This window comes from Nilaparvata lugens, chromosome 4 (assembly GCF_014356525.2).
Source record: "Nilaparvata lugens isolate BPH chromosome 4, ASM1435652v1, whole genome shotgun sequence".
Taxonomy (NCBI): Eukaryota; Metazoa; Arthropoda; class Insecta; order Hemiptera; family Delphacidae; genus Nilaparvata; species Nilaparvata lugens.
This window is the reverse complement of record NC_052507.1, coordinates 61630090-61655782: the sequence shown is the minus strand read 5'-3', so window position 1 is coordinate 61655782 and position 25693 is coordinate 61630090. Positions and strand designations below refer to the sequence as shown.

Here is a 25693-nt window from a genome sequence, read left to right as displayed (position 1 = left end):
AATAAGAACTTGTTGAGTTCCAAATCTGAGAATAATGTTATCAAGCAATCAGGATTTAAACAAGGTCAATCAAGATGTTCAAATTCAAATGTTGATAGTGATGCTGCGGTTGCTGAAGATTGTGAATCCGTGTCCGTCCCAGCATCTCCTAATCTCACAGTGCACCAGTGCACCGACAGCCAGGGTAGAGATGTCGGAAGTCAGTTCAGGAGGAAGAGCAACATCAATTTCAACTCGTTTGTGAAGCCAGGAGCCAGGTTTCGTAATGTTGTGCCGGATAGATTGGCGGATTTTGGCAGGAAGGATGTTCTGGTGATTCAGGGTGGTTCTAATGACATCAGCAGAAATGAGGCAAATGAAGTCCTGACAGCTTTACGACGGTGTCTGCCAACTCTCTATGGAACCAATGTCATCGTTTTCTCGATTCCACATCGCTTTGATTTGGCGGACTGGTCGTGTGTGAACAAACTGATCAAAGACACTAATATATCTATGAAAAAAATATGCGATTTGTTTCCTAATTATTGTAAGTTTGTGGATATGAGTCATTTGGGAAGGAGATTCCATGCAACGCACGGACTTCATCTTAATAAGTTTGGCAAAAAGATGATCAGCGATTGTATTTTAAAGTGCGTGCAAAGTAATTTCATGAATACAGAATCCACTCCTGCTATTCCACTTTATAGTTCTTTTTTAGTTTAGACCACATAACTTCTAGCTCAAATTTGGTAATTGATAATGTCGTTCATATTGAAAATCGATATAATCTTAATAATCTCATTGGTGTACAGCGAATTTGTGATTCTTTAGATAATTGTAATAGTCTACTACCCAGTGATTGGAAAACAAACAAGATCATAATACTGTTTAAAAAAGGATCAAGGTTTCATATTAAAAATTACAGACCGATTACTCTCTCCTCAGTTATATATAAGATATTTGCCTCAATCATAAAAAACAGGATAATAAATAAAGTATATGAAAACCATCCAACTGAGCAGGCAGGATTCAGACCCGGCTACTCTACAACTGATCATTTACAGGCTGCGAATCAGATTATTGAGAAGTGCACAGAATATAGTATACCGATATACCTGGGTCTAATCGATTTCCATAAAGCGTTTGACAGTCTTAATCATTGTAGGATGTGGGATGCACTAAGAGAAACGGAAATAGATAGAGAATATATAAATGTTATTAGAAGTTTATACGAGAACACGGAGGTATATGTCGAGCTTGAGAGAAGAGGGAGAAATATTAAAATAGAGAAAGGACTCAAGCAGGGTTGTCCACTGTCCCCGGTTATATTCAATTGTTGTTTGGAGTATATATTTCGCAGATTGGAGTGGGAAGGCAGAGGGCTTCGGATTAACGGCCAAGAGCTCACGAATCTCCGATTTGCAGATGATGTTATGATCATAGCAAGCAGCGCTATAGAGATGAAGGGAATGATAGAGGAATTAGTTGGTGCTAGTGAAGCGATGGGTCTCCATCTAAATGCACAGAAGACAAGAATAATGACCAATGCAGAAAGAATAAGTGTGCAAGTAGGCTGCGGAAGTATTGAGTATGTGGAGGAATATGAGTATCTGGGTCAGATTCTATCATTCACGAATAGAGCGGCAAAGGAAGTGAAACACAGGATTGACAAAGGATGGAAAAAGTATTGGGCTTTGAAAAGAATATTTAAGGGAAACTATTCCAACAATCTAAAAGCGAGAACTCTATCAATGTGCGTATACCCTGCAATACTATATGGAGCGCAGACCTGGGCACTCACAGAAAATCAAGATAAGAAGCTGGAGACGACGCAAACTAAAATGCTGAGAAGTATTCTTGGCCTGAAGCAAGTACAAAGAGTTACAAACAGGGATATATTAAGGAAAGTAAAGGTGAAGTACTTGCAAAAAGAGGCTCATGTAATGAAATGGAAGTGGGCCGGACACGTAGCGAGACTGCCTGAAGATCGATGGACAAGGATTTGCACGGAGTGGGTACCGATGGACAGGACCAGGAGACGAGGACGGCCACCGACCAGATGGAGGGACGAGTTGTGCCAGAGAGTGGGCCATGCATGGGCGACTACGGCCAGAAATAGGCAATTATGGGCTAAAATAATAAAGAAATTGTGATTGTAAATATATTTTGTAAACAGATTTTTATGATTGTAATTAATTAATCAAGGACTGTCAACCTCAAATACCTCGTTAAGAGAGGCTTTTGTTCATGTAATGAATGTAAATAAAGCTTTATTATTATTATTATTATTATAATAGTCTACTTAGTAACGATCAGTCATCTAATTTAGTAGTTGCTCATTGGAATGTTCAAGGTTTGATAAATAAATTGGATGAACTCACAAGTTTCAACTGCAAATTTGATGAAGACATATTATGTGTTTCTGAACATTGGTTGGATTCAAATGATCTGACTGAGATTGAAATTAGTGGCTATACATGCATCAGCGCATATTGCAGGCCTACAGGGCAAAGAGGTGGATCTTTGATCTGTGTAAAGTCATCCTTAATTGCAGTTGAAATTCCATATTTGGTTGAATTATTCGTTGAAAGGGTTTGTGAGATTTCAGCTGTGTTGATTGAGCAATATAATGTTATTTGCATTGAAATTTACCGTGTTCCTTTAGCGAGTAATTTTGAGGCTTTCATAGAAACGCTTCTCGGCATGTTGATGCTTTAAATAGCAATAGTAGTACTAATGCTAGCATTATCCTCTGTGGGGACTTCAATGTAAATTTGATGATAGATTCTAACTACAGTATGGTCTTTAAAAATTTGCTGTCAAGTTTCAATCTCAATTGAACAATCAATGAAGTTACTAGACCAGGTGAATCTACTCATTGTGAGGGCACGTGTATTGACAATATTGCTACATCAATTCATTTTGAAAGAATTATCTCAGCAGAGGTTGATCCGATGATTGTCTCGGATCATTTTGATTTAGTGCTTAGCTGCCAACTTGATGTGACTGATCCTACAGCTTCAAAATATTCAAGAGGTAATAATAAGTCTAGAAGAATTATCAGACCACTTGATTACACTAATATTGTTAAATTTCAATCAATAATTGCAAGAACTAATTGGTTAGATGTTTATGCAATTAATAGTATTGAGGATAAATTTTCTCACTTTTTAAATAAATTTATTTGTATTGCTGATGCAGCTCTTCCCATCACATGTGTTGAAAGTGGTAGATGTCCTCCAGTAAAACTATTCTGGTACACTGAAGAGATTAAAAATATTAAGAGGCAATGTTTACTTATGTACAAACTCTATAAGATGTCCGGTTCTGCCACTCATAAAAGCATATATAATCAGTTGAAAAGATCTTTTAGAAAAATGGTAAAAATCTGGTGTGGTACACTCACACAACTTTTCTTGCTCATTGAACTGTAAGCCTCATTCTCAAACGATAATAATAAATTCAGGGGAATAACATAATGACGATTGGCGGCAAATATTTGAAACTAAGATCAGACTACTGTATATGTGTATTATATAATCGTTTTCAGAGTACTTTTTCCTTTGTGTAAATTGTGAAATTCGGTGATTTTTTCAAAAGTCGTCAAAACAGATGTTCTACGGATGAAATATCTTGACTATGACTGTGTTCTTTTTATAAACTGATCTACCTACCTACCTCATGCACGAGAAGGAGGTTACAAAGTCCATTTCTCAAGGATGGGGTGGACCCCCCATTAGTTTCCCAGGAAAATGACTCATGCCAGTTGATAGAGCTGATAAATAACTATACAGGGTATGAATTTGAAAAAAATCGTTAAAGCCGTTTTTGAGAAAATCGTGAAAAACATGGTTTTTTAGTCAGTATCCGCCATTTTTCTCAAGAATATTACGGAGCTCCTAAAATTTTCCCAGAAATGAGACTCATGCCAGATGATAGGGCTTATGAATAGCTATCCAAGGTATAAATTTGAAGAAAATCGTTAGAGCTGTTTTCGAGAAAAACGTGAAAAACATGGTTTTTCAGTAATTATCCGCCATTTTTTCCGCCATCTTGAATTGCATTTTATTGAATTTCTTATTGTCGGATCCTCATGGTATAAGGACCTTAAGTTTAAAATTTCAAGTCGGTTGATTAGGAATGGAGTTATCGTGTTCACAGACATACACACATACACACATACACACATACACACATACACACATACACACATACACACATACACACATACACACATACACACATACACACATACACACATACACACATACACACATACACACATACACACATACACACATACACACATACACACATACACACATACACACATACACACATACACACATACACACATACACACATACACACATACACACATACACACATACACACATACACACATACACACATACACACATACACACATACACACATACACACATACACACATACACACATACACACATACACACATACACACATACACACATACACACATACACACATACACACATACACACATACACACATACACACATACACACATACACACATACACACATACACACATACACACATACACACATACACACATACACACATACACACATACACACATACACACATACACACATACACACATACACACATACACACATACACACATACACACATACACACATACACACATACACACATACACACATACACACATACACACATACACACATACACACATACACACATACACACATACACACATACACACATACACACATACACACATACACACATACACACATACACACATACACACATACACACATACACACATACACACATACACACATACACACATACACACATACACACATACACACATACACACATACACACATACACACATACACACATACACACATACACACATACACACATACACACATACACACATACACACATACACACATACACACATACACACATACACACATACACACATACACACATACACACATACACACATACACACATACACACATACACACATACACACATACACACATACACACATACACACATACACACATACACATACACACACACACACAACACACACACACACAGACCAACACCCAAAAATCATGTTTTTGGACTCAGGGGGCCTTGAAACGTATAGAAAACTTGAAATTAGGGTACCTTAAGTATTTCTGTGAATAGCAACGTTCACAACCATTACACTAGAAATTCTGAATCGCTTAGAGTGAACCAGTGCAATTATGCAAATACATTAAACTGTTTTAAGGAGTTCGGTATAAGAGCTTATAATAAGCTTCCTGCACATTTAAAAGAGCTAGAAGTGGGTTATTTTAAAAGAGCCATGAAAAATATGTAAATAGAAATATGACCATATAGAAAAGAGGAGTTTCTAATTTGAGGGTATTTTGTTTGATATTTGTATGCTTGTGTTTGTATTATTATTTCTTTGAATGTTATTTCTTTGAGTGTAGATTGAGACGTCGAAAGAGAAGGTCACGCTGTTTTTGCTCCGCTTTTATTGTTAGTTTTCATAGGTTTTTCATGAAGGGTTGAGTTGAGTCTTACATCAAATTGTCACATTAGTTGAGCTGCATTCGAATATATAATTGTATTGTGAGTTAATCATCCAGGAGCCAGACAACAGTGAGTTTTTTGTTTCATTTTATTGATATACTGGCTACGAAAAATGTCAGGCAACGAGGCAGAACCAGGCGAACGGCTTGGAGATAAGATAAGCAGCGTTGGCGATGCCGGGCAAGCAGCAGCTGATAAGCAGAACTTCGACATCGGTAAGGCACCTGACACTATTACAGCAATTATGAATCGATTTGATAGACTGTTCAACGAGAATAAAGAGATTGTTTCTGCCGTCCGTAATTGCAGAGATGAGATTAAATCTCTTGCGAGTTATACGAAAGAAAATTTTGCCAAGTATAAAACGGACTTAAACACTCTTAAGGAGGAAAACAATAAACTAAAAAAAGAAATAATTTCCCTACGTAAATCAATGACAGACACACAGCAAGAGATATATTTGAACACAATAAAAATAGTCAATATTCCGTACAACAATGATGAGAACCTCATGAATACTGTGCATAATATTGCTAATTATATAGGATATACTTTTAAGGATACTGAAATCGATTCCATTTACCGTAAGCGAAGTAGGACAGGAGCTAACCCATTAATAGTCATGAAATTTGTAAGAAATAATGAGAAATATGAGTTTTTAAGACTTGTAAAAGAAAAGAAACAGATATTCACAACAGATATAAACATTATGGGACAGAGCACCCAGATTTTCGTTTCGGAGTACATGTCTCCCTTGAATAGTACAATTTTCCGGGAAGCAAAACAGCTACAGAGAAAAGGTTGTCTACAGTATTTATGGTTTCAAAACGGCAAGGTGTTAACAAAGAAAGAACCTAACGCAAAAATCTTGGCTATCAACTCTCTGGCTGATTTAGACGTTTATAGACCTGCATTCAATAATGAACCTGAGAACGAGGATGATGAATATGAGGAGCCGGCAACTGACGCTTCACAGTCTTCGAACCCTTCCAACCAGAGCTCTAAAAAAAGAAAAGTTAAATCTAAACAGACAAATCATACATCAGGAAAAATAAATAACTTTTTTCGGCCCCAAAGCAAATAATAAGCATAAGAATTCAGGTACAGACGAGCGTAATTTTTTGAATGAAATAAATATAACATTTTGGAACATTGGAGGTATGTCTAACTTCTATTTGCTGAGCGATGAAGAAATTGATGTTTTATCTAAGAATGAAATTATTATTTTATGTGAAACATGGCTCACTACAGAATGCTGTCTTCTCCCCCACCTAGTAAAACAAAGCTACAATACACTACATGTGAAGGCTATCAGGAATAAGGATGTAGGTCGACCAAGTTCAGGACTGATTGCGTTCTTGAACAAAAAACTTGTTTATGAAATTATTGATGAATCTCCTTTCTGGCTATTCTTACTGATAACTTCTGATTCTAGAAAATTTGTTGTTGGATGTGTTTACTTTAGACCATTAGACTCATTAAAGGCGGTATTAGATCTTTTTGATGCTACTCTCTTATCAGTGTTTGAAAAATTTGGCGGTTATGAAATATATATTGGAGGTGATCAGAACAGTCGAATTGGTCTTTTAAATAATTTGATTGATCCAAATGTATTTGACGGTACTCCTTTGCAAAGTAGAAGAAGTACACTGGACACAAATCCTAATGCAAGAGGTAAACTACTCGCTGAATACATGGAGAATTATGGCTTATATGTTCTTAATGGACGTTCAATTAGCGATAGAATCGGGAACTATACATACTTGGGTAATAATGGAAGAAGTACTGTTGACTTAATTTGGACGAACATACATGGTATTTCTTCAACAAAGGATATGTGCATTCAAGATAATTTTCTGATCTCTGATCATCTGCCTTGTACTCTAACAATTGAGGGATGCAGTAGTGGACCGACAAATCCGGCTCCCTATCCAGCTCAGAACTTTCACAGAAGACCTAAATTTATATGGAACATGGATTGTAGAACGCAGTATCAGGATCATATCGTGTCTGCTTTGGATCCCAACACTTTTCTCGATTTTGAGGCTATGTACAATCACCTACTACATGAGATCACAACCACAGCACGGGAACTCGGCATGTTCCAGGATGGCAGAATTTCATCAGTTCGTGCAAACCAGAATAAACCGTGGTTCAGTAATGCTTGTTATCAGGCTAAGAGAACAATGAAGTCTTTATATAGAGCCTATAGGTCAAATATCCTCGACTTGGAATGTTATAATAGATTTCTTACTGGGAAAAAACAATATAAGCAAGCCATAAAAGCATCCAAACGGGAATACTACACGAAATTAAATAACAAAGTAAATAATATACATAACGCAAGAGAATTTTGGTCAACTATTCGTAAGCTAAGAAAAAGTGATACGGCCTTTGGAAATAAAATTGGAATAGATGTTTGGCAAGAATACCTGAATACTTGCTACCCAGTTATGACAAACATTAGTAGTCCTTTTGTAGTTTTGGACGTCTTGCACCCCTTCTTTGATGCACCATTTTCCTTTAATGAACTGCAAAATGCTATCAGGAAATGTAAATCTGGCAAGGCATCAGGTATAGATATGGTGACAAATGAGTTTCTGATGAACCTCCCTCTTCAAGGAAAAGTGTACATCCTCAATTTGTTCAATAAAATTCTAAATAATGAGACTATACCAGAAGGTTGGTGCAAGATGCATATGTTTATGATATTTAAGAAAGGAGATAGAAGTGACCCAGACAACTTCAGGGGTATATCGCTGGTCAACTGCATATGCAAACTGTTTACTCAAATGCTTAGCAACCGGTTATCCGACTGGATAGAATTTGGAAATCCCTTGAATGAGGCTCAAAATGGCTTCCGTACATCCAGAGGTTGCTTAGATAGTATATTTACTCTGCATGCTTTGATAAACTCACAGATAATGAGACAAAGGAGGAAGGTTTATACAATTTTTATAGACTTCAAGAAGGCCTTCGATTCTGTGAGTCACACACGGTTATGGCAGAAGCTTTTTGACTATGGAATCAGTCGGAAATGGATTTCAATTCTCCAGGACTTCTACAGTCGAGCTACGGTTAGAATTGGAACGGAAGGCGGGTTCACAGAGGAGGTGCCCATCACAAAAGGTGTCCTTCAGGGAGATACAATTTCACCATTGCTTTTTTCCATCTTCATTAATGATATGGAAGAATTCTTCTCAAGGAAAGGCTGCAGCCCAGTAAGCATTAACGAACACACCGGTCTGAACGTGATTTCATATGCAGACGACTCGGTACTTCTCTCTAATACTGTAGTGGATGCACGAAGAAAACTTAGTACTCTACAAAATTATTGCTCCGAAAATAGTCTTGAGGTAAATGTCTCGAAAACAAAAGTTTTAATTTTTAAGAAAAGTCATGGTCGATCACCCAGGGAGACGCTCTACTTTCAAAGTGAGCCTTTGGAGACAGTAAGTTCAATAAGATATCTGGGAGTGGTGTTTTCGAATTCCGGATTGTTCCATCAGGCGGCCAGTGACATGATGTGTAGAGGCGCAACTGCATCAGGATCCATCCAAAGACTTATTTTGAATTCAAAATCGTTAGCCTCCTGGGAGTCCAGGATTAAACTTTTTGATACAATGATCAGATCAGTGCTATCTTACGGCAGTGAAATATGGGCTCTAAGGTATTGGGACCTTATTGAAAGAATTCAATCGAAGTTCATCAAATCCACGTTCTACTGGCCTTCAAGAACACCTAGCTACATTGTTAGGCTGGAGACTTCTCGTCCCCAGCTGAAGCTCCACATTCTTAATCTGGCAATAAATTGGTGGATGAAAATTCTAAACATGTGCGATAATAGATTCCCCAAAATGTGTTTCAAGAGATTGATGTCTCTGGATAATGAAGCGAACAGGAAGTATAACTGGGTCTCACAGTTAAGAGAGCAGATTGAGAATCTTGGATACGGGAATCTGTGGCAAGAGCAAGATGCTGCTCTTATTAAGCGTAATAAATCGGAAATTTTGAGAGCATTCAGGATGAAACTCTTTGACATGGACTTAGAACGTGCTTGCAACTCTTCAAATCATCATCTGTACAGACATCTCGTTTCATACGATCCAATGGTGTATCTAAAATTTGAACTACCTTTCTACAAGATTAAATTATTCAGTCAGCTCCGAACTTCATCACAGATAAAATCCGTATTCTATCTGAAAAACATCAGGTATGAAATAGATCATCAACTAACCTGTGTACTTTGCAGAGACAACAGTGTTTATGAAACCTTGCAGCATATATTTTTTGAGTGTAATCTTTACAGTGCTTTCAGACAGAGATATTTGGATCGTCATTTTTTCACAAATTTTGAGGATATGCTTCAATTGTACAACAAACAGCAACTGAATGACGTATATTTTTTCCTATCTAACACTTTGAGGCTGAGATCATTTGTTTTGTTCGAGTGAGTGCTGCTGATGTTTTTAATTCTTTTTTTAGTGACCTTACAAAATAATTATGAATGAACTTTGCATTGTGAATTATGAATGAACTATGATTGAACAAACTTTAATTGATCTTTGATGTATAAACCATTATATAAATGTCATGTCTATCTACATTTCCATGTAATGATACAAGGAGTATCAAATACATTGTAAAATAAATAAATAAATAAATAAATAAATTATTTCTTTGAATGTAAATACTTTTATTTACCATGTTCAATCTATGACGATGCTATGCATTTGTAAAAATGTTTTCTGCAATAAAGAAATCTTGAATCTTGAATCTTGATATACTTTAACCATGTTCAAATGCCTTGACCAAGGATGGTGAAACGGGACATTAATATTTTAAAATGTTTATATGTTGCACATTGTCACGTTATTTTTCATAGTTAAATAACGATTAGCCTCCTGCTTGGCATCAGTTGGTAGAGCATGAAATATTTTTATAATTATAAACATCAGGTCGTGGTTTTTTATAGGTTACAGTCTCACTTTAGTACGACATGTTCTTGTCATCATACATTAATGGGCTCATACAGGAGCTTATAAAAATAATACTGATAATTTATTAGAAAATATATATATGGTACTTATCCTATAGTATTTAGGAATAAAAATAAATCGCACACCATAAACAATTTGATACATATATTAACAAATATTGCAAAAAATATATAGAGCGACAAAAAATATATAATATAAGATAGAACAATAATCGAAAACAATAAAATATCACAGGCCAATACTATTCTTTAAATTTCATAGCACGAAACGTTACCATGTGCTTTCATTTTTATGATCATATGCATTCATTTGCATGTAGCTGCGATATCAGCTTGCTAATACCTGTCGACTTGGACAATTCTATTTAAACTAAATTCTTGAAATCAGCATGACAAATTGACAAACTAGTAATCCAAATATATATATTAGATTCTATAGTATCTAATAGATTTCTTTGAAATAAATATATTTTTTATCTCAGGGTGCGAGATTTGGCACCTGAAGGAATAAATAGAGCAATTCATCTAGTGAATCAGAGCTACAATAAACTATTGCAAATTATATTGCAGAAATTAATGATCATATGAATATTGTATTAACAGCCTAGATTTTATACTTCTTTGATTGATAGATCTTCCAATATATGAATTGATTTGTTACTTTCTAATAAAATACCTTTTATACTACATTTACTTGCGCAAGTATTTTTACCAAATTCTTAATTTATAAGAAACCCTTTCGACAAGCTAGCTTTGATTCTTATTTAATTTCAAAGCACTGAGGGCGCCCTATCACTATTTCAATATTTTTCACTCACTCACTGTCGGAATTTTCTTATGAGCTGCTGATGTTGATCCAACTCCTGGTGGTCCTGGATTATTGTAGCTGGAGTCGTCTCTTCCAAGGGGTTACAAAATTATTTAAAATGACTTTTGCTTTATAAGAGCATCACAAAGTCTTATAAGAAATTTAGTAATTCAATTTAACTTTAAATTATTACAAGGTATTATGCTCTATAATTTTTGGTGACCTCTCATGGTGGTAGTTGGCATGCGATTGTGGTTCTCGTTTCTCAATTCTACAATTCTCATTTCGGATTTCTAAATTTGCATAAAATTTGAATATTCTTTTCCTCCACCATTCAAGGCTCAAATAGACCGTACTAAAATATCAAATTATTACTTATGTTATATATTTAATAATTTCTTTGCCTTTGGGCCATATCCAAAACATAGACTATACAACATTTTTTCATAAATTCTTATTATTTGTAGAAATATATACAAATATTTTTGAACCAGCTCACTATTGCCGCCTATCAATTGCCACTATTTGATTGGTGCATGCAAATTATTACAGTATTCATGCGCCCAGTAACCTCCTACTTCCTTAATACATTTAAATTATTTTTGTTGGGTTTTTTAATATGCTCTTTACATGCTAAGTAATTTTTTATAGATTATTAGTTGTTTCATACATTACAATAATTAGCCACGTGAGACTTTTAGTTCCTCAAATTGCATACTGTTTTGCCACAATAAAATTTCTGCCAAGGTGTTTGGTCAGATTCTACGTTGTATGGCTCGGTCGATCGTTAGGTCGCCGATCAGTAAATATTTTATGCCTAACTTCAATTTTCAATATTTTATAAAGTATTATATAGTAGCAAAATTTATTTCCATTCCTCTTAGGCTGTTATACAGTTTAGCTAGGATGTCTGATATTATCTAATCTTTACGTTATCACTTTGGCGGTATTAGCCAATTACTTCACTTAGACCTATAAATATTTCAACTAGGGATTTTTATTTATCAATCCAAATCAAATATGTTACACATGCCCCTGGATTTGAATTCAAAATATTTGAGAATCACATGTTTTTAATGGAAATCCATCCTTCAACACATCGACATATTCCATACTTTGTCTACAAAAAATACTCTCAAAGATTTACAATAATTCGCAGACCTTATCTGCCACGCCCCCCTTAGACCTCCATCAAATACAATAATAAATTATCCTTATCAACACAAAAATATCATAAATATAACATCTTAGACACATTCCTCATTTCAACACTTATAACACAGTATTTTTAAATTTGCCGCTCACAAGGCCGCCAACCTAACTCCACACATTACACTTGAGACTCTCTTATAATAGATTTCTTTCAAACAATAACTTCGATGTACAAATTTTCTGGGGCTTATATTTTATTGTAATTCCTAGGTCTTAATAAAAATAATTTTCCATATATCAGGTACAATTCCTTCTTTTGCTACATGGTTTTTTGGCTTTTGTGGTAACTAGCATTCAATTGAGGTTTTTTAGTAACAAACATGGTATAAACTAATGGTAATAAATTATAAAACATATAAATAAATATATTAACATTGATAAATACAATAAATAACATTTTTGGGTACAATATTTTTCCATAATCATATGTTTAACAGACATTACATATTTGATTCAGGTGGCTTTGCCCAGCTGGTCACTGGCTCTACATTTCATACCGCTTACTTCAGAATTTGCTGTCGAATCTCATAGTTAACCTAACTGCTACATTTTTTCCTTTTAAAGGTAATATTAACAAATTTTAATTTTACTATCCCCGTTTGTGTCTTATTTTATATGGTGTAGATTATTAAATTACATACTTAAAAATTGTTCTTTTGATTGTTTCAGGCCTCTAACAGTTGGAAGGAATTAAAACGTTGGATTGTTGCCATGCGGCCTAGGTCAAGATTGAATTTGTCATGATAGGTCAGTAATTCTTCTGATAATGACGTTTTCTCTTGATTTTCTTATCATATTTATTTTAAATTCTGTGATGTTGCATGTAGAATTGTTGTGGTTTTTTCGTATCTTTAGGCTTTCTGCTTGTAGCTATACTGTAGGCCGGTTAGGTTATCTGCTATCCATTTGTTGTTGATAGATGAGGCTGTCCTAATTGATAATTTTTTTATCATAAATTTAAAGCCCTTGTATCTTGTGTATTCTTTTAAACAATTCCTTACTTCATTTATGATAATTCCTTTTAATCCGTTCTTTTTCCAATCATCCTGCACTCTTAACTCATCCTTCCTTTCATTTTCATTTAATATTCTCGATTTCAGTTTTTTATAAATTAGTAGGCTCACAACAATAACTATTTTTATAATATTAACTTTCCACTCATCAATAATAGATTCTTTAAATAACAAGAATACAATATTCTCCATCATATCTACAACACAGTCTTTTATTAATATCACAGCCATAACAAATAGTATACAATATATCAGAACATTTATTATCTCCTTAATAGTATAACCTCTCATGATATAATAGCTATTTACTTCCTTTTTATTTACATTATTTCTTACTTCTTTCACTCTTCTTGAATACTGTTTATCCTTCATATATCTCCATAAGTAGTCCACTCCATTATTTTCCCGGCCTGAATCCATAGTTGCTTTGTTACCAGTTCCATTTTTAATCCATTCCTTTGGCCCATTTTTCCGGTCACATTGCTGATCTTCTGCTTTGAAGCGAATGTGCCACGGAAGCATGCCATCAGTATCTTCCTGTCCTCCATCCTGGTCTCGGTCCGGTGTCCTCCGTTGCCTCTTGAAGCATGCATGCGGCCTCCATCGGCTCGCGCGGTTCCTCCTTCGTCGCTTCTTCCGCCTCTGGGCCTTGCAGTGCATGCTTCTTGTGTCCCGAATGCCATCCTCTCGGTACTGATGTCGGTCGGGTGTCCTCAGGCACTTCCGTCTCCGGGGCCTTGCGGTGGGCGCTCCTCCGGTCCTGCATGTTGTCCTCCCGGTACTCCCTGGTGTCATCCTTCCCGTCCTTGGTGTGCCTCGGTGGGGTCTATTGAGGCGCGGGTGCGGTGGCAAACTCCTCCTGGCGACTGTTTGTGTTCTCTGGGGGTTCATTGGTGGGAAACAATATACTTAAAATGGGTTGATGTTTGCGGCTGGCTTTTGGTGGTGGTTTATCTGGTGTTGGTTTCTGTGTTCTTTTTTGGTTTAATCCTGTTGCATGCGCTAATGTATAATATTATGTACTTATTTGATGAGGTGACGGTTTGTAATTTCTATTATAATTATTCTGAGTGTAACCATTATTTGAGTTCAATCAATCACGGCCATCATAATAATTTCTTTGATAGATTTGCTGTGGATAATGGTTTGTTTGGCGATTTTGAAAAATTCTATCATTCCAATTATTATTGTGTTTATGATCATTGCGGCGTTCAAATTGAGGAGTAGGTTGTGAGCAATCATATGGTACTGATTCATAGGCTTGGCTGGTGTACTGATTAATTTTTGAATTAGGTTGTTTCTGTGCATACATTTGATCTGACCGGTGATTTGATATTGCCATCATAGATTGTATATTGTATAAATAATCTATCAGCTGTTTGCAACTAGTTATTGGCTGTGTAGCCAATGCTGTTCTGACTTGGAAAGGTAGCTTTTTTATGATTATATTTGCTAAAACAGAATCACACATTGGCTCATCTAATTGAGCATTTTTCAGATTAAGGGTATTAACAAAATTGATGCATGTGTCGTCTGTCCTAGAATTATATTCACTAGCAATGATATTGGCTAGTGTATCCATTTGTCTATTTTTACTCCAATATTGTTCCAGGAAAGCTGCACTGAATTCGTCCAACGTCCTGAATTCGTGATTATGGATCTGGAAAAACATCAGAGGTTCACCGCTTAACAAACTGGATAATCAAAGACACCAAAAATTCCAAGAGGTGGGTGTTAAGGATTGTACTAGTTTTATTTGGTCTATAAATTCTTTAGGTTGAAGATAGCGGTCTGTATTATCAAAACGGCCTAATCCATTGAAACTGTGCAGTAAATCAAACGTTGCTATGGGGATAGGCTCTACATTCTCGTACGGAAATTGATGTAATTGACTCTCGAGTTGTACTAACTGCTCTTGGGCCTGTTTCCAGTGACTAGTAGCTTCCGTTTCATTTTCTACTACTTCAGCATTTAATTCAGATAAAAATAATTGCTGTTCTCCAACAGCTGTCTCCAATGAATTAAGTTGTACTTTGTTTTGATTTATATCAGAATTTAGGTGAGCTATTTGTGTACTATTCTGTTGTTTATTCATGGAAATAAGTTGACTATTGTTCCTATCCACTGTAGAGTTTATGTCCTGTGTTTTAGTTACTACTTGCTCTTGAATATCTTTTTGACAATCTGCTTTAATATTTATTGCTATTCCATGAAATTGCGCGGTGTTTTGTGCTGGTAGGCTATCTATTCTTTCGTTTAACTCACAAGTAACATCAGTATCTATTTTTGCTGCTAATTCGGTTGTAATTATTTCCTGGTTTTCAGCGGTAGAAGCTGGTATGCTGTCCGCAGTTCCCTTACCCGTTCTTACCAATGTATCCTTCAATGATTCCCACATTTCCTTCATTTCCGCCTTTAAGTCCTTCATTACTGTGGTCATTGTTTTTTCTAAACTATTAGAAAATGACTTGATCATCCCCTCTACTATAACCCTCCTTATTGTTTCTTGGCAAGCATTTAATGATTTGTTACTGTTCCCAGGATTCTTGGCGGTGATTGGAGATATCTGGGCGTTGGACTCCATTGCGCCCCCCTCAGCGTCGATCATCGCTACTACCGCTGTCTGCAGTGTGTCTGCTACCTTACTTTGCATGGACGAAAAGAGACTCATATTTTAAAAGTGGATAAAGTGTCAAGTGTTTGTAAAAAAGTGAAAGTTTTGGTTAACAAAATATTCAGTAAGGACACAAATGAGGATAGATAGGCCTATGGACATTACAAGCCAGGTAACCTATTTATTACTTAAGCTCTTATAATATAATAATACTATTCATTGATTCCTGACTAGCTTACAGACTGTAGTTTATTATTCTCCAACCGGCTTATATACAAAATAATTATGACTAAATTTTGGCAGTTTAGGCCCATAAAATATAATAGCTCTCTCTATAAAATATATTTCCCACAATATAAAAATTTCTTTAAAACAAATAATTTCTCCTTATTTAAAGCTATTGATTCCCCAAAAAGTAATACAAAAAATAACCTGCCTGCTTCCTTAATACTCCTATATCTATTATTCTATTATCCATCCACGACAAATTTCAATATGACTAGATTTAGCTATTATCATCAATATAGGTCTTGACTTAATTTCAATAATTATTTAATGAGCTCAGCTCTTATCATCAGTCCCACGTTGGTACGACATGTTCTTCTGTCATGTTATTTTTCATAGTTGAATAACGATTAGCCTCCTGCTTGGCATCAGTCGGTAGAGCATGAAATATTTTAATAATTATAAAAATCAGGTCGTGGTTTTTTATAGGATACAGTCTCACTTTAGTACGACATGTTCTTGTCATCATACATTAATGGGCTCATACAGAAGCTTATAAAAATAATACTGATAATTTATTAAAAAATATATAAATGGTACTTCTCCTATAGTATTGAGGAATAAAAATAAATCGCACACCATAAACAATTTGATACATATATTAACAAATATTGCAAAAAATAAATCAGAGCGAAAAATATATAGAGTGACAAAAAATATATAAGATAGAACAATAATCGAAAACAATAAAATATCACAGGCCAATACTATTCTTTAAATTTTATAGCACGAAACGTCACCATGTGCTTTCATTTTCATGATCATATGCATTCATTTGCATGTAGCTGCGATATCAGCTTGCTAATACCTGTCGACTTGGACAATTCTATTTAAACTAAATTCTTGAAATCAGCATGACAAATTGACAAACTAGTAATCCAAATATATATATTAAATTCTATAGTATCCAATAGATTTCTTTGTAATAAATATATTTTTTATCTCAGGGTGCGAGATTCGGCACCTGAAGGAATAAATAGAGTAATTCATCTAGTGAATCGGAGCTACAATAAACTATGGCAAATTATATTGCAGAAATTAATGATCATATGAATATTGTTTTAACAGCCTAGATTTTATACTTCTTTGATTGATAGATCTTCCAATATATGAATTGATTCGTTACTTTCTAATAAAATACCTTTTATACTACATTCACTTGCGCAAGTAATTTTACCAAATTCTTAATTTATAAGAAACCCTTTTGACAAGCTAGCTTTGATTCTTATTCTATTTCGAAGCACTGAGGGCGCCCTATCACTATTTCAATATTTTTCACTCACTCACTGTCGGAATTTTCTTATGAGCTGCTGATGTCAATCAGACTCCTGGTGGTCCTGGATTATTGTAGCCGGAGTCGTCTCTTCCAAGGGGTTACAAAATTATTTAAAATGACTTTTGCTTTATAAGAGCATCACAAAGTCTTATAAGAAATTTAGTAATTCAATTTAACTTTAAATTATTACAAGGTACAGTAAGGTATTGCGCTCTATAATTTTTGGTGACCTCTCATGGTGGTAGTTGGCAGGCGATTGTGGTTCTCGTTTCTCAATTTTACAATTCTCATTTCGGATTTCTAAATTTGCATAAAATTTGAATATTCTATTCCTCCGCCATTCAAGGCTCAAATAGACCGTACTAAAATATCAAATTATTACTTATGTTATATATTTAATAATTTCTCTGCCTTCAGGCCATATCCAAAACATAGACTATACAACAATTTTTTATAAATTCTTATTATTTGTAGAAATATATACAAATATTTTTGAACAGGCTCACTATTGCCACCTATCAATTGCCACTATTTGATTGGTGCATGCAAATTATTACAGTATTCATGCGCCCAGTAACCTCCTACTTCCTTAATACATTTAATTATTTTTGTTGGGTTTTTAAATATGCTCTTTACATGCTAAGTAATTTTTTATAGATTATTAGTTGTCTCATACATTACAATAATTAGCCACGTGAGACTCTTAGTTCCTCAAATTGCATACTGTTTTGCCACAATAAATTTCTGCCAAGGTGTTTGGTCAGATTCTACGTTGTATGGCTCGGTCGATCGTTAGGTCGCAGATCAGTAAATATTTTATGCCTAACCTCAGTTTTCAATATTTTATATAATATTATATAGTAGCAAAATTTATTTCCATTCCTTTTAGGCTGTTATACAGTTTAGCCAGGATGTCTGATATTATCTAATGTTTACGTTATCACTTTGGCGATATTAGCCAATTACTTCACTTAGACCTATAAATATTTCAACTAAGGATTTTTATTTATCAATCCAAATTAAATATGTTACAACATTAATGGCAAAATGCGGTAATCTATCCTCATGAAATTTTTCAGGTATGTTCTTTTTTAAATTGTGCGTCAACAAATATACAAGGTTTTTGGAAATTTTGCATTTCAAGGATAATATAAAAGGAAAAAGGAGCCTCCTTCATACGCCAATATAAGAGTAAAAATCAGACTATAGAATTATTCATCATAAACTCCAGAAATGCACTCTTACGCAAGCTGGTTGGGTCTGCCTGGGGTGCTGATGCTCACACCCTGCGAACAACAGCCTTAGCCCTGTGTTTCTCCACTGGTGAATATGCTTGTCCTGTGTGGGGTCGCTCAGCCCATGCTAAGAAGGTAGACGTGGCTCTCAACGAAAGCTGCCGGATTGTGACTGGCTGCCTAAAACCAACTAAAACTCACTACCTCTACCAACTGAGTGGGATAGCCCCTCCATCAATCCGGAGAGAGATAGCAGGTAGGGCCGAGCGAACTCGCCAAGCTAATGATGAAAGGCATCCAATTTCTGGCCATACCCCTGCAATTCACCGTTTGAAGTCCCGTCGCAGCTTTCTAACAGAGACACAGGAGCTGGGCTCCTCAGCACCACAAGAAAGAATTCGACTCTGGCATGAGGGTGCAGATGCCACTGACTCAGTGCTGAGGGAGCAACTGCCAGCAGGAGCAGAGCTACCGTACAGTAAATGGAAAACTCTGAACCGCCTTAGAGCAGAGTGTGCTTGCACTAAAGAAAACCGCACTACTTGGAGGCAGATTGATGATCCTTATTGTGACTGTGGAGACATCCAGTCAGATGACCACCTCCTAAAGTGCCGTCTTGCACCAGCATGCAATCGACAAGACCTCTTTAATTTTAATGACGAAGCTGCTATAACAGTGGATTACTATTCTAATTTAGGCATATAATACAAGTATAATCACCTGACACGAACGAACGAAATTCATCATAAATCAGCTGTCTAGTGGACTATCCCTTTGAGCTCAAATAAAATGAAATATAAAGGCCTAAATTATAAGATTTCAGATGAGTTCTTATAACTTGAAACTCCTTGAATGAGTTCTTTGATTATTTGAGTTGATATATTAATTACTCAGATGTTATTAGGACTCAGTAGAGTCCTAAAATACTCGACTGTAAAGAGAACATAATGATCTCTTTAGAGTATAGTATGCTGTAATGAAAATCACATGTTTTCTTGTTCTGCAAACAGCTGTTTACCGGCTTGATTTAATGCATGGAAAACAGCTGCAATTGAGTATGTATGACAAAAATGTATCTTTCTCATCAACGTTAGTAGACAGGACTGAAATACTACCCGTTCAAAAACATCAAACATCTTGAAAATATTGTATCTTTACATCAACATTGTAGACAGTTACAGCCAGACCTGATAACAGCGCTCACACTTACATTCCGGGACGACATGTCATGGTACGATAGGACAGAAAGCTCTATGTTTATTGAGGATTTTTCCTAGACATTTTAAATTGATAAATTATTTTTATTAATTTTCGAGAAAACATAACAACAGGTCATTGTAACTCACTGAGTGCGAGGTCTACTGTTCACAGAACTACTAGTTATTATTAAACGAAAATCCAAATTAAATGCTGTAATCCACCCCGGACGTTCAGTCTACAGTAACTATATAACCACAGTATGGCCATTGACTGTCACGTGGTACAAATCCGCCATTAAGATTCCAAAAAAACTTTATAATCCTATCTTATTGCATTGGAAATTTGGAACTTATCACTTCTTTTGTCGATTGGAAAGTTAGAAACATATTTTGAACTTCCGATGAGTTTGGTATAACATTTTTGAAGTGAAAACTGATTTCTTAAATATAGACCAATAAAGTTCATTTAAATACCATAATACTATAAAAGCTTAAAACGTCAATTTTTCTTCGCTCAGGCTCCTAGCCGACCACTTTTTGGCAACCAATGATTTATAATATATAGATATATATATATATATATGTTGAAAGATAGATTTCAATATTATTGTATTTACACATCTAATTCATTGGATTGATCTTCTAATAATCTAATTTCAAAATATTTTTGTGGCTCAATTGGATATAGATTTTATGAAATATTCAAATAGGACTATAAAGTTTGTTTGGAATCTTAATGGCAGATTTGTACCACGTGACATTCAATGGTCATTCTGTGGTTATATAGTTACTGTAATATGGGCATCATCTGTAATAAAAACATGATTGGATGGTAATTTTATTTTTCAGCTTAAAATTATGAAACTAGATTCAATCAATTTTTGTGTTTCACAAACCCTTGCGAGCACAGGTTACACCTGCTCGTATCTAATAAAGATTCTTACAATATTATTGATAATGCATTGTGTTTTAATAATATTATAATAGATTAATTATTGAGTGTGTAGCACTATGCATGTTGATTTAGCATATTGTATTCCAACAGACTTGACTCACAGGGAATTGAGTGAGCTAGTAACAGAAACGGCGTCTCCATTCGCATAGACGACTACACTAGCTCCACCAAAATCCTCCTTTAAATCATTCTCTGCGCCCCAGTAAGGGATGTCTTGTTCATGAGACGCGTCATCCGCTTTTATTTCCTCACGCACTTTTCTCAATGCATCGTCCTCAAACATGCTGCTAACTTTCTGTTGAAAAAGATTTATTTAATCAACTATTTCAGTAACCCGTCAAGTGTCAAAAGTGAACGGAACTTGACAAACACATATTATGTTCATCATATGTATAAGTTATGTTGAATATAATAGAATCTATATAAGGATTAAGTTATCAACATTTTGTTTATAGCTTTGGTGTAAACCCAGCTTAACTATATATGACCTGGTTATACAATTACTGTAGTTACAGTAATAGGTTTTTAGGAGGCTGTGATTTATTTTTTGTTAGATCACATCTATACTTAAAAACTATATTGAAATACTCAAAATACTTTAAAAAACTCTCACAAGGATATCAATATTATTTACCTAGAAACAATACTGTACTATTTTATTGATAGTCTCCTGTTAAAAAAAAATAATAATCACTTTTAAACAACGAAATTACGACATAGCCAACTTTAGTAGACTAACTTTGCTACATAGCAGTCAGGCAGTCAGGTACCTGACTGCTATGTCGTAATTTAGTTGTTCAAAAGTGATTTTTAACAAGCAGTTCGTTATGTAAACAAACATTGATAAGAAAAAATAATAGTCGATCTATTTCTCAGTCCATTAAAAAAAACCTGTTAACTCAAGTGACAAAATTTGAATTTCGGGGAGCCAGAAAACTGCTTTATTAATCAATTACTTTAGGAGGTTGTGATGACTGAAGCTTAAAATTAATTGTCTCTTACAAATGTAATCTTAATGTATGTAGCAAAATAACTACAGTATTTATCTACTCATCCAGTAGTTTAAAATATCTTCAAAGTGTTATTGAAAGAGGAAAAATAGACGAAACTTTTGATAACTATTTCATGTTTAATGTTGAAGATTTCTTGAAGTTGTCTTGTGCTTCCTTGGCTGGCAATAAAATCGATTTATTTATTTATCCAGATTCAACTACTGCACTATAAGTATATTTTTGCCGCCACACCAGTTATGCGATTGTAAATTTGTCAATGTGTATGTTGATTAAGATAGATAGATAGATAGATAGATAGCCTAATGTCTTTTATTTTCACTTTATAAAGCCGCGTCCACACTATGTCGATCGACAATGTCGAACAAGTCTGGACGTGTCGCTAGACATTGTTGAGCGCTGTCGAGTAGAGTCGAACGCAGCCCGAATCAGGTCGGTCCGGATCAAAGACAGTTGAGTCGAAGCACAGAGGAAAGAAACACTGTATGCTTATTCCGTGGTCGAAGGCACCAGTGTGGACGTGTCGATCTTGTCACTGCCGTTTTAAAAAATAGAATAGTGCTTTACTGTTGTTCAAGTGCTTACATTTTTATTGAAAATGAATTGGAGTGATACCCAAACATCGAATTTTATTGAAATGTACCGTGATCGTTCTTACTTATGGGATTCGAGTGATGTTGACTATAAAAACAGAAACAAACGGCATGATGGTTTGGTGGAAATAGCGGTGTCATTTGGCATTGAGAAAGTGGAGGTGGAAAAGAAAATTAGAAATTTGCAAAGTCAATTTGCAAGGGAGAAAAAGAAAGAGAGCAAGTCGAGGAAGACCGGGACTGGCGCTGATGACGCCTATACAAGCAAGTGGTTTGCCTACAAAGCTTTGATGTTCTTGGCAGATAAGAACAAACCCAGGAACACTCAGGATACAGAGGTAGGCTAATTTGAGATCTATATTTTCATTTATTACTAATTTATTAATCAAAATTACATAAAATATATTGAACTAAAATTAAAATGTCAAAATGTAAAATATGTAAAAATTAAAATGAAATATGTTGAACTACTATCATACTGGAAGTGCAGTTCCCCTTGCGGAGAAACAAAGTAGTCTGCAAACTTATCCCTAATTTTTTGAGCTTCAATAGAACTTCTCCTTGGCAGGCAGCTTGCTTATCTGGCAAGTGGCTGGATCATGCCTCCACAGGCCTGGAAGTACTTCTCCACTCTCAGATGATTCCCTATCCAGCATCCCAACTGAGCTGTAAACGTTTCTCGATTCGCTTTTCCTCAAGTAGTTATGCAAATAAACTGCAGCCAATGTCACTTTTGTTGCTTTCTCTGGTTCCAGCAATAATGGTTTTCTGAATACTCGAAGATTGCAAGACATTATGCCAAATGCATTTTCAGAAACTCTTCTAGACCTACTTAGTTGGTAGTTTACTCTTTGTTTTGTTCTTTTATTATGCAATCCCGAGAATGGCTTCATAACATCACATGTAAGTTTAAAAGCTTCATCTCCTACAAAGTATGGCATTGTAAAGCTTGATTGGGGTCAAGGGCGTGACGGGGGAAGGTGCATCATGTTGTCCTCTAAACATTTTTTAAAAAACGTAGCATTGAAAATGCCACTATCTGAAATTCTTCCCTGGCAACCAACGTTTGCGTATATGAAATTATAATTTGCATCAACTACAGCAAGCAATATAATGCTAAAAAACCCTTTGTAATTGAAAAATTCTTTGCCAGAATGGACTGGCGCTTGAATGCTTATGTGTTTCCCATCCATGGCTCCCATACAGTTTGGGAAGTTCCACTTCTCATTGAAACATTTTGCAACACCTTCCCATTCCTCTGCATTTTGCAGCATCTGTAAAGAAACAAAAACTGTCTGAGTAGATTGAATAATGATTCGTTTTTTTTTTAATCAACTCAAATTAACCCTCTGTTACACGCGTCTATGTTTGTCCCGTTCTTACACATGCAGAACACAGCGTGCTCTCTTTACAAATTTGCCTTAGAAAATAATCAATTCAACGGAAAAAAATCAATAAGTCAATGTGAGAAATTTTACTAACATGCAATTTTACTAACAATAAAATGCTACGGCGTGTGTATTTGAGGGTTAATATTGTAAAAAAATATTGAATTGTGTTTGTATAACTGTGTTTTCTAGGGATCACAAGAGCCAGAATTCAAGGAACAACAGAGAGAAAATGATAATGAAGAAAGCGTCGAACAGTCACAGACATCAAATTCGAAAGACAACAATGGAAGTGCAAGTACACCACCGCCTGAAGACGCATTTACCTCCCCAAAAACACCAATTAAAAAGCGCAAAGTAAGATCAACTTCTGCTGGCAGTGCACCGATCATGAATGAAGCGGTTAACTTATTGAGATCTATTCAGTCATAGAAGAAAGAAAAAGATGAGTACGATTCATTTGGAGAACAGGTAGCCATTAAACTGAGGAAAATTACTTCACCTCAAGCAAGGTTTGAAGCCCAACAAATAATTAATAAAACATTATTTGAGGCAGAGATGGGCATGGCAGGTTACTCGTACAATTCCAACACACATCAACAAACATATCCCAATATCTTCCCATCTACAAATGAAAATTATTGACCTCAGTTATCGCCCTACCCATTAACACAATCTCCTACGTTAAATTCACAATATTCATCTTCATCTTTTTCTGCCTCTCAGTCCCCATCATCTGTTTGGTCTGACAATAACGAAAACGAGATCTGAAACATATTAAATTTTACATGCAATCAATAATTTACATTTTCAAATGTTACATACTTTTTCCAATTTTATACTATGAGCAAATTTTGTAAGCTGTAATTTGAATTGAATAAACAAAATATGAAAATAAAGTATTGCATTTACTAGAATGTGTAGTTAACTTTCTCACCTTGACATAATCCTTGAGTGCTTCTACCAGGGCATCACAAACTTCTGGGACAATGATGGAGACTGCTTGTTTTGATATCTTCAACAGGTAGCTCAATGAAGTGTATGAATCGCCAGTTGCCAAAAAGCGCAGCTTTACTGCAAGGCGATGGTTTACTGGAATTGCTTTTCTGAAAGGTGTGTCTTTTTTAATTATGTTAGGTACAATCATTTTCAAAAGATTTTCAAAATCGGAACTTTTCATTCTAAAAAAGTTTTTAAAGCCCGAGTCACATCTATATTCTAGATTTAATTCGTCAACCTCATCCAGCAATAAATCTTCCATAAATTCCTCCATACTATACTTTTTTCTGCCTCGAACAAGGCTAGGCCGTACCCAAAATCTCTGCGGGCGACGATTTTTTTTTTGTCTTCCCAAGATGGCAATAAGAATTGCAGCAGAAGCCGCTGCTCCAGCATCTTCATCATCACTCATTTTATATAAAAACTCGATTTATATTTAAAATAAAATACTCGATTGAATATAAAACACTCGATTATGTATGAAAATTTATGATGGTTGTTGGTCGACTCGT

General features: G+C 35.2%; 2 protein-coding genes across 2 annotated transcripts in view; one reads left to right on the top strand and one right to left on the bottom strand.

The window, feature by feature from the left end:
- LOC111051762 (glutathione hydrolase 1 proenzyme-like) overlaps positions 1-25693 on the bottom strand; it is a 153220-nt gene that overhangs the window by 5115 nt on the left and 122412 nt on the right. Inside the window, exon 7 of the mRNA XM_039426108.1 lies at positions 21293-21486. Within this exon, the coding sequence (XP_039282042.1) occupies positions 21293-21486 (194 nt within the window). The remainder of the gene's footprint in view (positions 1-21292; positions 21487-25693) is intronic.
- On the top strand, positions 22824-25099 carry LOC120350892. Its single transcript, XM_039426109.1, has 2 exons — positions 22824-23132; positions 24375-25099. The coding sequence occupies exons 1-2, from the start codon at positions 22839-22841 to the stop codon at positions 24612-24614; spliced, it is 534 nt and encodes a 177-aa protein (XP_039282043.1). The 5' UTR covers positions 22824-22838; the 3' UTR covers positions 24615-25099.